This window comes from Phyllobates terribilis, unplaced genomic scaffold (assembly GCF_046119375.1).
Source record: "Phyllobates terribilis strain yellow unplaced genomic scaffold, ASM4611937v1 Scaffold_7__3_contigs__length_470593459, whole genome shotgun sequence".
Classification (NCBI taxonomy): Eukaryota; Metazoa; Chordata; class Amphibia; order Anura; family Dendrobatidae; genus Phyllobates; species Phyllobates terribilis.
In genome coordinates, this window is record NW_027362767.1 from 41,503,973 (window position 1) to 41,518,241 (window position 14,269).

Consider the following 14,269-nt stretch of genomic DNA (forward strand, 5'->3'; position numbering starts at 1 on the left):
TTCAGGTCCTCTGGCCCAGAAGCCCGAAGGCACGGTCACACGCGTGGGACCAGCACCGCCATCGTGGAGCGGAAGCCATTAGAAGGCCCCGAGTCACCGGCCATACGGGTGAGCACCACACGGTACACTCAGGGACGTGGGCTACTTACATCAGCTTCTAGCAAGGTAGCCAGAAGAGTACAGTCAGTTTGGGAGGCCTACAACTACGCCTGGCCAGGGGAGATCCCATCTGCTCAAGGACTGACCAGGCCCCGTTCGCTAGCAAGTACTCCGGGAGGGTCTATCGTTGTTACCAGTAAAGACCCTGAACTACACCGTACCGTCTCTGAGTGGTTCCTGCTACCCCCATCATCCACGTCGGCTGCCCTGAGACCATACCCCTCCCGTTGGGGGTTATACTATCACGCTGCATAATCCTACCATCGGCCTCAGCGGTCTGCCCCGCAGCAGCAGCTCCCTGGCTGCACTCAACGGGTGGCGTAGTCATCAACTATTTACTACTAGTAGACTGCCGTCCAGTTTGAATCCCTGGGCACGGACCGGGTCACCGCCACGAGACTACAACCCTCCACGGATCCGGCTCCGGGTAAGCTCCCGCGTGCGCACCGCAGCGCGACACAGGCCCAGGGGCGCGTCAGGCGCGTTGATGGTAGCGGCGCCCGGGTTGACCAGGCCTTGCGACCAGGCTTGGGGCACCCTAAAGGTAAAGGGCACCGTAAGGACGGCGGCGCCCGGGGGTACTCGGCCCTGCGACCAGGCCGGTGGCTCCGCGGAGGTAGGGGGCGCTGTTGGAATTGCGGCGCCCGGAGGTACTAGACCTTGCGACCAGGCCGATGGTATTTCCTGTTTCGCCGCGCTCAGGGTCGAGGCGTGTGACGTCACAGGGGTCGCGGCCGCGGCTTCTGCTTGAGGCCTAGTCTGGCACGGTGACGATGCAGCGACGGGCACGGCAGGGGGAATTTCGGGCTCTGCGACGGGGAGCTGGGACAGGCTCACGGTTTCTCGGCTCGGGGTAGTAACATCCCCTTTACCTGCCTCCAGTTGTCCAGCTCCCTTCTCGGCGCCGTCTCCGGCCTTCACTCCTCCTGCACCATCCTCAGTGGCGGTCTGTCTCCTCGTCTCGGGTGGCGTGCTCCGCTGACGGGTTCCGGTCTGCTGGGCCATCTCACGGCTCCACTCCGTCAGCGTGTCTTGCTGCACCTGGGCCATCCTCCGTGCGAGGCCCTCCAGCGCGGTCTGTGCACACTCCCAGTCTCGGGGGAGCTGTGCTAGGATCTCCACTAAGCCTAGTGGGGTTGTTGCTTGCAGCAGGCTCCTGACCACTGGGTCGGTGCTGCCTGTCTCTCCCTCCATCTCCGGGTACGCTTTCTCTGGACTCCTCTCCAGACTTCTTGTCTCCGGGTGCGCTCTCTCCAGACTCCTCCAGGCTGCACCCATCTTCTCTCTTTTGTTCCGTCTCCGCCCACATTGAGGGTGGTCCCGGGGCAACTTTGTGATTGTCAGTTCCAGGGGCAGTTCTCTCACGCTGATGGACACTTCCAGCATCACAGTCTCTGTTGGTGGGCGCGGTTTCCGCTTTTGGCGCCATTCTTCGACCTGGCCCACGATGGGAGGTGACCTCTTGTGTTATGCACACGCCCGGACCGACTGGCGTGTGCGGGTGTTGTGGTTCCACTGGACCATGGACCGGAGAGTGCCTGGAGGGGCGTGACTAAGTATCTGGCCGATCCGACCAAGGTGGCACGACGGCATACGACGCCAGTGCACCAGGGAGAAACCGGGCAGAGGGACCAGGTGCTACTCCAGGTCAAACTCCGGACACGGGGGTTGACCCTCACTGGGATTACTGGAACAGGCAGGTTAGGCTGGCACAGACTGGTGGATGTAAGCAAACACGGCAGGTATGCAGATGGGTAGATACAGGCGAGTATGCAGGCAGGGAGGTACTGGCCGAAAGGACGGGCTGGAGCACAGAAAGGTTAAGACCCAGTACAGACTGGGTCACAGAACCGCAGATGCGGTAGACAACCACAGCAGAGAGGGAACGCCCGAAGCGGTGGGCAAGAACAGAGCAGGACGGGGCTGCAGGAGCAGCGAGCACAAGCAGGGCAGGACAGGACTGCCGGAGCAGCGGGCAGAAGCAGGGCAGGACAGGACTGCCGGAGCAGCGGGCAGAAGCAGGGCAGGACAGGACTGCCGGAGCAGCGGGCAGAAGCAGGGCAGGACAGGACTGCCGGAGCAGCGGGCAGAAGCAGGGCAGGACAGGACAGGACTGCCGGAGCAGCGGGCAGAAGCAGGGCAGGACAGGACAGGACTGCCGGAGCAGCGGGCAGAAGCAGGGCAGGACAGGACTGCCGGAGCAGCGGGCAGAAGCAGGGCAGGACAGGACTGCCGGAGCAGCGGGCAGAAGCAGGGCAGGACAGGACAGGACTGCCGGAGCAGCGGGCAGAAGCAGGGCAGGACAGGACTGCCGGAGCAGCGGGCAGAAGCAGGGCAGGACAGGACTGCCGGAGCAGCGGGCAGAAGCAGGGCAGGACAGGACTGCCGGAGCAGCGGGCAGAAGCAGGGCAGGACAGGACTGCCGGAGCAGCGGGCAGAAGCAGGGCAGGACAGGACTGCCGGAGCAGCAGGCAGAAGCAGGGCAGGACAGGACTGCCGGAGCAGTGAGCAAAAGGGTCAGAGCGGAGCAAGGCTGCCGGAGCAGTAAGCAAGGAGTCAGAGCAGGCTAGAACCGCCAGAGCGGTAAGCAAAGGAGTCAGAGCAGGCTAGAACCGCCAGAGCGGTGAGCAAAGGAGTCAGAGCAGGCTAGAACCGCCGGAGCGGTGAGCAAAGGAGTCAGAGCAGGCTAGAACCGCCGGAGCGGTGAGCAAAGGAGTCAGAGCAGGCAAGGCTGAGTAGGGGGGACAGGGCTCTGTTCACACGGAACAGACAGGAAGGGAAAGGCAGAGCCAGACACCCACAGGGTACTTGCAGAGAAGTAGCGAGTGGACCACAAACTCACAAACGGGAGTACAGAGACAACAAGCAGGAGTTAGGTACGAGTTCAGACTCTGCAGAAAAAGGAAGGGAACGGACACAGAGGCAAAACAGGTAAAGGATAGGAGAGAGTTCAGACTGGAACTGAGTGTACGGAGGAGACCGACACTGCAGCAGAATACAGGAGCGGGTCTGGGAATACGGCCCCCAGAGAGGCAGGACGAACAGGCAAGGAGCGTGTTCAGACAGGACAGACAAGATACAGGAGCGGGTCTAGGTAATCGGCCCCTAGAAGGCGGGAGGAACAGGCTAGGAGCGTGTTCAGACAGGTCAGACAAGATACAGGAACGGGTCTAGGTAATCGGCCCCTAGAAGGCAGGAGGAACAGGCTAGGAGCGTGTTCAGACAGGCCTGGAAATACAGCCTCCAGGATAGGCAGACAAGAGAACACAGAACGGGACCTGGCACCTTCAGAGTGCAAGCACACACTGAATGAAACACTATGCTCAGGCACGAATAGATGGGAGCAGCTGAGCTATATACCAGGTGACAGACAGCAATAGGCTGAGGACGCACAAGGGGTGTGACCCACAGCAGGTACAAAAAGCAGGAAGTGATCGGGCGCCGCCCTTAAGCAGCAGAAACAGACACAAACAGACAGCATGGAGGGAAGCCAGAGAGACATTCTGGACTGGAGATCAAGTGCGCGCTCTTGCACAGTGGGAGATGGACCACCATGCAAGGACGCTGCCAGGTATGTTACAGTACCCCCCCCCTTACACCCCCTCTTCTTCAGGCCTGCCAGAATCTTCCGCAGGGAATTCGAGGACCAGTCGTTCACTTCAAGGAGATCACTTCCACTGTCCACAGGAAAAACTGATCTCATCTGGTTAGCTAGGATGCTACCTCCTATCCAGCCATCCTCAGCAACAGACGAAACGGGTGGAGTACCAGGAACAGCACACAAGGAAGTCTCTCTCCACATATTTTCAGGTGGCACCCCAGAGGGTACAGGAGACAACTGGAAGTCCTTCACCGGGTTGGAGGGGGACAGAGACTTGAGGGTAATCTCTGCTTCGAGGTACATCTTGTCAAGCTCACAGGAAGAAATAGACGGGTTATCAGGTACATAATGAGAAAAAGTCACTGTCTCTTTGTTATCTGGTGGTACCCCGGAGGATTCAGGAAACAACTGGAGATCCCCCGCCGGGTCAGAAGAGTGCAGAGGCTCAGAGAAAACATCTGCTTCAGAGTACACTAGGTCGGACTCACTGGACGAAGCAGGCGAGGTATCGGGTACCGAGTATAGGAAAGTCTCTGTCCATTCACCACCAGGTGGCACCCCGAAGGGTTCTGGAGACAACTGGCGGTCCTCCGCCTGGTCAGAGGGGTGTAGAGACTCACGGGTAACCTCTGCTTCAGAGTACACTAGGTCGGACTCACTGGACGAAGCAAGCGAGGTATCAGATCCAGGATATAGGAAAGTCTCTGTCCATTCACCACCAGGTGGCACCCCGAAGGGTTCTGGAGACAACTGGCGGTCCTCCGCCTGGTCAGAGGGGGGTAGAGACTCACGGGTAACCTCTGCTTCGGAGTACACTAGGTTGGACTCACTGGACGAAGCGAGCGAGATATCAGGTACAGAGTATAGGAGAGTCTCTGTCCTTTCGCTACCAGGTAGCACCCCGTAGGGTTCTGGAGACAACTGGAGGTCCTCCGCCTGGTCGGAGGGGTGTAGAGACTCGGGAGTAACCTCTGCTTCGGAGTACACTAGGTTGGACTCACTGGACGAAGCGAGCGAGGTATCAGGTACAGAGTATAGGAGAGTCTCTGTCCTTTCGCTACCAGGTAGCACCCCGAAGGGTTCTGGAGACAACTGGAGGTCCTCCGCCTGGTCGGAGGGGTGTAGAGACTCGGGGGTAACTACCACTTTGGGGTACCCATTGTCAGGCTCACAGGACGAAGCGGACAAAGTATCGAGTACCGAGTGTAGAGAAGTCTCTCTCCATTTGTCATCGAGTGGTATCCCGGAGGATTCAGGAGGCAACAGGGGGTTCTCCGCCAGGTAGTAGAGGTGCACAGACTCAGAGGTAACCACAGCTTTGGAGCATCCTTGGACATGCACACCGGTTAAAGTGGGTGAAGCATCTGATGCCGGGTGCAGGAAGTTCTCCTGTGTGGAGTCTGGATGGGCAGAAGTCTCTTCGGGCAGGAGACCTGGTGCACTACCCACGCACATTACCCGTTGGGGCTTCTCCAGGATACAGGGAGATGAAGCTTCAGTAGGGACTTCAAGGTTGGGGTCAGGAGGTCTCAGGGAGGACAGACCCTGGCGTGACGGCTTGCCTCTACGTCTAGCACGTCTGGACTGCCTCTTGAGGTTGGGAGAAGTATTCCGGAAAGCGTAGTCACCCTGTGAGGATTCTGGGTGGGCAGTAGTCTCATTGGGCTGGAGGACTATTGCGCTACCCACACACATTACCCATCGGGGCTGCTCTGGGATATTGGGAGGTGAAGCTTCAGCAGGAGCCTCCGGGTTAGGATCATCGAAGACCATTAGAAAGGCCACCAGGAAGGCCATTAGGTCCAGGAGGATCGGATCCTGTGTTTCATATAGGGGGTTGATCCATTCCAAGGCATCACCCGCCAGGTAAGACATAATGAATGCCACCTTAACCCGATCGGTGGGAAAACATAGAGGGTAGAACTTGAAGTGTAGCATGCATTGCTCCACAAATGCACGACTTTGTCTTGGATCCCCATAATAACGTAGCGGATCCGCAGGAACGAGAGCAGATAGATCCATCTGGACGGGTGCGTAATTCGCCTGGAACTCAGCTAAAGGGAAAAAAAAAAAATTATTTATTTATTTTAATGCATGTATTCGCTGGAAAACTTCTCAGAGAGCGAAGGCCGTGGGGCTCAACGGGAACCATGGCCTGAGCATGCTGTTATGCACACGCCCGGACTGACTGGCGTGTGCGGGTGTTGTGGTTCCACTGGACCATGGACCGGAGAGTGCCTGGAGGGGCGTGACTAAGTATCTGGCCGATCCGACCAAGGTGGCACGATGGCATACGACGCCAGTGCACCAGGGAGAAACCGGGCAGAGGGACCAGGTGCTACTCCAGGTCAAACTCCGGACACGGGGGTTGACCCTCACTGGGATTACTGGAACAGGCAGGTTAGGCTGGCACAGACTGGTGGATGTAAGCAAACACGGCAGGTATGCAGATGGGTAGATACAGGCGAGTATGCAGGCAGGGAGGTACTGGCCGAAAGGACGGGCTGGAGCACAGAAAGGTTAAGACCCAGTACAGACTGGGTCACAGAACCGCAGATGCGGTAGACAACTACAGCAGAGAGGGAACGCCCGAAGCGGTGGGCAAGAACAGAGCAGGACGGGGCTGCAGGAGCAGCGAGCACAAGCAGGGCAGGACAGGACTGCCGGAGCAGCGGGCAGAAGCAGGGCAGGACAGGACTGCCGGAGCAGCGGGCAGAAGCAGGGCAGGACAGGACTGCCGGAGCAGCGGGCAGAAGCAGGGCAGGACAGGACTGCCGGAGCAGCGGGCAGAAGCAGGGCAGGACAGGACTGCCGGAGCAGCGGGCAGAAGCAGGGCAGGACAGGACAGGACTGCCGGAGCAGCGGGCAGAAGCAGGGCAGGACAGGACAGGACTGCCGGAGCAGCGGGCAGAAGCAGGGCAGGACAGGACTGCCGGAGCAGCGGGCAGAAGCAGGGCAGGACAGGACTGCCGGAGCAGCGGGCAGAAGCAGGGCAGGACAGGACAGGACTGCCGGAGCAGCGGGCAGAAGCAGGGCAGGACAGGACTGCCGGAGCAGCGGGCAGAAGCAGGGCAGGACAGGACTGCCGGAGCAGCGGGCAGAAGCAGGGCAGGACAGGACTGCCGGAGCAGCGGGCAGAAGCAGGGCAGGACAGGACTGCCGGAGCAGCGGGCAGAAGCAGGGCAGGACAGGACTGCCGGAGCAGCAGGCAGAAGCAGGGCAGGACAGGACTGCCGGAGCAGTGAGCAAAAGGGTCAGAGCGGAGCAAGGCTGCCGGAGCAGTAAGCAAGGAGTCAGAGCAGGCTAGAACCGCCAGAGCGGTAAGCAAAGGAGTCAGAGCAGGCTAGAACCGCCGGAGCGGTGAGCAAAGGAGTCAGAGCAGGCTAGAACCGCCGGAGCGGTGAGCAAAGGAGTCAGAGCAGGCAAGGCTGAGTAGGGGGGACAGGGCTCTGTTCACACGGAACAGACAGGAAGGGAAAGGCAGAGCCAGACACCCACAGGGTACTTGCAGAGAAGTAGCGAGTGGACCACAAACTCACAAACGGGAGTACAGAGACAACAAGCAGGAGTTAGGTACGAGTTCAGACTCTGCAGAAAAAGGAAGGGAACGGACATAGAGGCAAAACAGGTAAAGGATAGGAGAGAGTTCAGACTGGAACTGAGTGTACGGAGGAGACCGACACTGCAGCAGAATACAGGAGCGGGTCTGGGAATACGGCCCCCAGAGAGGCAGGACGAACAGGCAAGGAGCGTGTTCAGACAGGACAGACAAGATACAGGAGCGGGTCTAGGTAATCGGCCCCTAGAAGGCGGGAGGAACAGGCTAGGAGCGTGTTCAGACAGGTCAGACAAGATACAGGAACGGGTCTAGGTAATCGGCCCCTAGAAGGCAGGAGGAACAGGCTAGGAGCGTGTTCAGACAGGCCTGGAAATACAGCCTCCAGGATAGGCAGACAAGAGAACACAGAACGGGACCTGGCACCTTCAGAGTGCAAGCACACACTGAATGAAACACTATGCTCAGGCACGAATAGATGGGAGCAGCTGAGCTATATACCAGGTGACAGACAGCAATAGGCTGAGGACGCACAAGAGGTGTGACCCACAGCAGGTACAAAAAGCAGGAAGTGATCGGGCGCCGCCCTTAAGCATCAGAAACAGACACAAACAGACAGCATGGAGGGAAGCCAGAGAGACATTCTGGACTGGAGATCAAGTGCGCGCTCTTGCACAGTGGGAGATGGACCACCATGCAAGGACGCCGCCAGGTATGTTACATCTTGCCACCCTCTGGCACGCCCATAATGGCGTCCGCTCTTCCAAGGCGGGAAATCTTTGGAAATGGCGGGAAAAAGCTGCAAATGGCGGACAACCGGCGGGAAACGACCTGTGATGGGGTCCGTTGGCGGGGACCCTCCGGAACTGGCGGGAGACTTCTTTTTGAGGTAACGGTGAACTTTTCTTCAGGCACGCAGTACCCGGTTGTTGCGGGCACGTTATCCTGCCGACTACGCCAAAGTTGACGCGCCCCCTGGGCCAGTGCTGTTTGGGGATTACCCGGAGCCGGATCAGATGGGGGTTGTAGTCTCCGAGTGGCGGCGACCCGGTCCGTGCCCAGGGTGTCAAACTCAGTGTGTGGCAGTCTTTACAGATGTTGTTAAATGTTCTTAGTGTCGACTACGCCACCCGTTGATTTGCGGTCAAAAGGCCGCCGCTGCAGAAGGGTCCGCTGAGGCTGGTGGTATGTGTGCAGCTGTGGTAGTATAACCCCCAACGGGAGGGGTTTAGCCTCAGGAGGTCAGATGTAGAGGATGGTGGTTGTGAAGGTGCAGGATGGATCAGCAAGAAGACTCAGAGTCGGGCTGTGCAGTTCAGGGGTTTTTACTTACGGGTGTTCTTATGGTCACTCTGGCCTGAAGCGACCACCCGAGCCGTGCTGCGTCCACCAGGTCCTGGACTCGGCCAACCCCCAAGCAATTCTGGAGCGTGGTCCTGAGCTCCTGTCTGACTTTCCCTCTCTTCTGGCCGTTCTCACCAGGGATCCACTTATGTCCGGCTCCCTCGGGTCTCTTGGTGGGTACACCTCTTCTGGGTTCCCTGACCCTATACTTGGTATGCCTTCCTAGTGGATTTAGTGAGGGTCGTGGCAGATCCTGCCCACGACCTCCGGTCTCTGGCTGAGGATTAGTGGCCTCCACCAGCTTGGGATCCGGTACCCTGGGTGCCAACCCTTCACCCTGCTGTTTGTATTCTGGGGTCTTGGGGTTCCTTCTTTTTCTCTCTGGGTCCTTCTGACTCCTCCCTCTCTCTCTCAGACTTGGCCTTGGAGCTGGGCCCAGCCGGAACCACAACTCCCTGTCAGCCCTTCTGGCTGAGCTTCTCTGCTCTGCTCCTCAGGCTAAACTCTGACAGACTGACTCACTCTACAAAAGACCCTGTCCTAAGATGGTGCCCACCTTATATACTCCCTCTATGTGTGAGCTCAGGTGACCAGCACCCAATGAGCTCCTAGCATTACCCAGACTGCTCCCCCTATCTGCCCCTACACTACTGGGATGTTCCACCCCCCTCCCACTCCAGCCAGGGACAGACACTATCGTACCTGCACATATATTGGTGGGAGTACCGTCGATCTGTCCCCCGGAAATGGGATGTATGTAGTGTATGCAGCTATCTGAGCTCAGTTCCACACTCCATCCTTACCCGGGAGTGGAATACCACACCTCTGGCTTGAGGTGTAATACCCCTGCAGCAGCCGAGTCCTCAGGGTGCTATAAGAGGGTGGTGTTAATAGTCGCCTTATTGTCATTAGAAGGCAGCGTGAGCAGAGTCATGTCATTATCAATAGACAGCAGGTCAGCAGGGTCATCTTATCTCTGCAGGGTGGGTCATCAGAGTCCTTTCATTATCCTTACACTTGGAGACTTAATGACTGATGACAGCTGTATTGTACTGACAGAGGCCTAGATAATTCAATGCGTTACAGCCGCCATAAAGCGAGCACACTGCTGCTATACAAAAAGAAAGTGTGTGTCTCCAATATGGCTGCCCAAAATGACTACAAGATGTAAGATTAGAACAAATATATTATTCCTTACATCTAATAAATTAGCTAGAATCCGATACATGACATTCCCTTTAAGGGAATTAGTGGTGATTCTGTATTTGTATTACCTTGTACTGTACAAGAGAAGATCTGATGAAGGAATCTGCCACTTACAGCTCTGGAGCATGAATACTTAATGCTAATTTATTTGCATACCTGAGAATGTTCAATGTCTGAGATCAGCTTGTGGAGGCGCGAGGAGGCGCGAGGAGGCAGCAGGCAGCCTTCTCCTCGCGCTGTGTGTTTGCTTCGCTGCTAATTACACTTAGTGGAATATTTCTTCTTTCCAGCAGCTTGCAAGACCAGAAGGAAGAGCTGCAGAAACGCCTGTCGTACACAACGCACAAGCTGGAGATGCTGGAAAACGAGTTTGATTCCACCAGGCAGTACCTGGAAACGGAGCTGAGGAGAGCGCAGGAGGAGCTGGAGAAAGTGACGGAGAAGCTCAGGCGGTCAGTCCTTTATTTCATAGCAATCTCACATCTTGTGACTAGGGTTGAGCGAGTATGTTCTGTTCCGAGTATGCTCGGGCCGAGCTCCGAGTATTTACAGCTGCTCGGTGATGAGGTTGAATCGCTCCCGTGTGCATGATTTGTGACTGTTTGACAGCTTTATTACATGTGAGGAATGTGTAAGAAATAGACATCCCTCACATGTAATAAAGCTGTTAAACTGTTGCAAATCATGCACACGGGAGCGATTTAACCTCATCACCGAGCAGCTGTAAATACTCGGAGCTCGGCCCGAGCATACTCGGCAAAAGGGTTAATAGAACATACTCGCTCATCACTACGGTTGTGATACATTGTAGCTCATCCGTACTCGCTTTAATAACTGTTTCAGCCTTTATAATAGGAGCTCTGTGGGCCTAGGAGACAGAAAACTGAAAACCAAGAGGTTAATAACATCATTGGGTCGCTTTAAGAAATCACAATACATATAAGAAAATGTAGAATTGCATCTAAGAGATGAACACGAGTTGGGATTTGATACATTGAGCTCACGTGTTGCTTTAATTTAAGACCACGGAGTATTGACCTGCCCAGGAGGACGCCCTTGAGGGAACTAAAATTGATACTTAGCTCTAGGATTTCTAGTTTAATTATGAGAAAAAATTAGCAACTCTGCCCAGGGCTGGCATCCCATTAGGCACAAGAGGCCTTTGCCTAGGGGCAGCCATGAGGGTATGTGCCACATTATAGAGCATGCACCATGTGGGGGGTGGTGAAGAAGTCTCCAATACTTTGCTCCCTCCTGTGCAGTAATTCTTTCTACTTTGTTTTTTAGAAGCTATAAACACCTTTTAGGACAATGGTTTTGTTTTACTTTACCTAAATGCAGGTATTTGGGGCTAAAATATTTTTTGCAATTGGGTTTCATTAAAAATGAAGCATCACTTGTCTGTTATAGGATCTTTGTTTTTCTCCTTTGCTTGCTGCAGAATGAGTTCACTGAGAATCCATCAGTGAGTTTGTCACTCATATTCCTTCTTCTCATGTCATCTAAGACCACATGAAAGTTCAGCTCTACTTTGACGTGTTCTTTGGACATAAGTTAGCACAGAGAGGCTCTGAAAAAGGCAGATGAAAGAGTTACAAACTCCCTGATAGATTTACAGTGGACTCGTTCTGCAACCAGCAATATCCCAGAAATCAATGAACTGATTTGAGGTGAAGCCTGAGGATTCCACATGACTTTCTAGCCTAGTTCAGGGCCATTTACCGTTAGGAATTACCCATTAAGCCCCATTTTGCAACCGTGTGTGTATGGGAATTGCTATATATGCAATTGTCTTTTCTATAGAAAGTGGGCCACCTGTACACATACACATCACATAGGTTCCATGTTCATCGCTGTATTATAGAGCGGTATTAAAACAGCCCCCCACCCCCACAACAAGTCTGTCAGCGAGACTCATCCGAGGCGAGGCCCTAATGACTCCCGTCTGCCAGAATTTTTCGCCGCCTGACAAAAAACAGCTCTGATTCATTGTTTCTGCAATATTAAGAATAATTAGCGGACACAGTAAGTCATTAAAGAGGCGGCAGGAGGTATCACTGCCATCACTCTGCTGCGATTCACAAATGCATGATAAATATTCATAACCTGCAGACGCTCCCTCTTAAAGGGCCAGTACAGCCAATCAAGCTCATTCACTGTATATTACAAAAGTACACAGTTTCTCAGAATAATTCCTCTTTTTCAAAATCTCTGCTTCTTGTCACCTTTTCTGTTCGACATTTTAGGTAGATTTTATTTACAAACTTAAAAAGTGTTCAGGCACTTCAAGAAAAATACCGACCTGCCGAATATCGATTCAATTATTTTTGTATTCTTTTTGCAGGATCCAAACCAATTACTTGTCATTACAAAGAATAAACCAAGAACTAGAGGAGAAGCTGCACCGAATGGTGAGTGCTGAACACTTTCATGTCAGCCGCATAAAAACCATTCAGCGATGCACAGGTATGGGCTGTCTGTGCAAATACGGCTGCTGTCATCTCTGTGGTATTTTATCGGGTTTTCTCCTTACAATAATGTTTATATTCACTAATGGGTGGCCTGTCCCCCAATCAATGTCCTTACTGTGTTCTAGAACCCATCTAACTACTATAATACTGCTCCCTATATACAAGAATATAACTACTATAATACTGCTCCCTATATACAAGAATATAACTACTATAATACTGCCCCTATGTACAAGAATATAACTACTATAATACTGCCTCCTATGTACAAGAATATAACTACTATAATACTGCTCCTATGTACAAGAAAATAACTACTATAATACTGCTCCTATGTACAAGAATATAACTACTATAATACTGCTCCTGTGTACAAGATTATAACTATTATAATACTGCCCCTATGTACAAGAATATAACTACTATAATACTGCCCTGTATGTACAAGAATATAACTACTATAATACTGCTCCTATGTACAAGAATATAACTACTGCAATACTGCTCCTATGTACAAGAATATAACTACTATAATACTGCCCCTATGTACAAGAATATAACTACTATAATACTGCTCCCTAGGTACAAGAATATAACTACTATAATACTGCCCCTATGTACAAGAATATAACTACTATAATACTGCTCCCTATGTACAAGAATATAACTACTATAATACTGCTCCCTATGTACAAGAATATAACTACTATAATACTATCCCCCATGTACAAGAATATAACTACTATAATACTGCTCCTATGTACAAGAATATAACTACTATAATACTGTCCCCCATGTACAAGAATATAACTACTATAATACTGCTCCTATGTACAAGAATATAACTACTATAATACTGTCCCCCATGTACAAGAATATAACTACTATAATACTGCTCCTATGTACAAGAATATAACTACTATAATACTGTCCCCCATGTACAAGAATATAACTACTATAATACTGCTCCTATGTACAAGAATATAACTACTATAATACTGCTCCCTATGTACAAGAATATAACTACTATAATACTGTCCCCCATATACAATAATATAACTACTATAATACTGCTACTATGTACAAGAATATAACTACTATAATACTGTCCCCCATGTACAAGCATATAACTACTATAATACTGCTCCTATGTACAAGAATATAACTACTATAATACTGTCCCCTATGTACAAAAATATAACTACTATAATACTGCTCCTATGTACAAGAATATAACTACTATAATACTGCTCCCTATGTACAAGAATATAACTACTATAATACTGCCCCCTATGTACAAGAATATAACTACTATAATACTGCTGCTATGTACAAGAATATAACTACTATAATACTGCCCCTATGTACAAGAATATAACTACTATAATACTGCCCCTATGTACAAGAATATAACTACTATAATACTGCTCCTATGTACAAGAATATAACTACTATAATACTGCTCCTATGTACAAGAATATAACTACTATAATACGGCTCCTATGTACAAGAATATAACTACTATAATACTGCTCCCTATGTACAAGAATATAACTACTATAATACTGCTCCTATGTACAAGAATATAACTACTATAATACTGCTCCTATGTACAAGAATATAACTACTATAATACTGCTCACTATGTACAAGACTATAACTACTATAATACTGCCCCTATGTACAAGAATATAACTACTATAATACTGCCCCTATGTACAAGAATATAACTACTATAATACTGCTCCCTATGTACAAGACTATAACTACTATAATACTGCCCCTATGTACAAGAATATAACTACTATAATACTGCCCCTATGTACAAGAATATAACTACTATAATACTGCTCCCTATGTGCAAGAATATAACTACTATAATACTGCCCCTATGTACAAGAATATAACTACTATAATAATGCTCCCTATGTG

At 51.8% G+C, this 14,269-nt stretch overlaps 1 protein-coding gene across 5 annotated transcripts in view; it reads left to right on the forward strand.

The window, feature by feature from the left end:
* The window catches only part of BEGAIN (brain enriched guanylate kinase associated), a 227,605-nt gene that overhangs the window by 107,751 nt on the left and 105,585 nt on the right, over positions 1-14,269 (forward strand). For 3 of the 5 annotated variants that reach the window (XM_073638405.1, XM_073638408.1, XM_073638406.1), the window contains 2 exons: positions 10,157-10,318; positions 12,211-12,277. In XM_073638405.1, the coding sequence (XP_073494506.1) occupies positions 10,157-10,318; positions 12,211-12,277 (229 nt within the window). The remainder of the gene's footprint in view (positions 1-10,156; positions 10,319-12,210; positions 12,278-14,269) is intronic. The other 2 variants (XM_073638407.1, XM_073638409.1) reach the window with 1 other exon arrangement.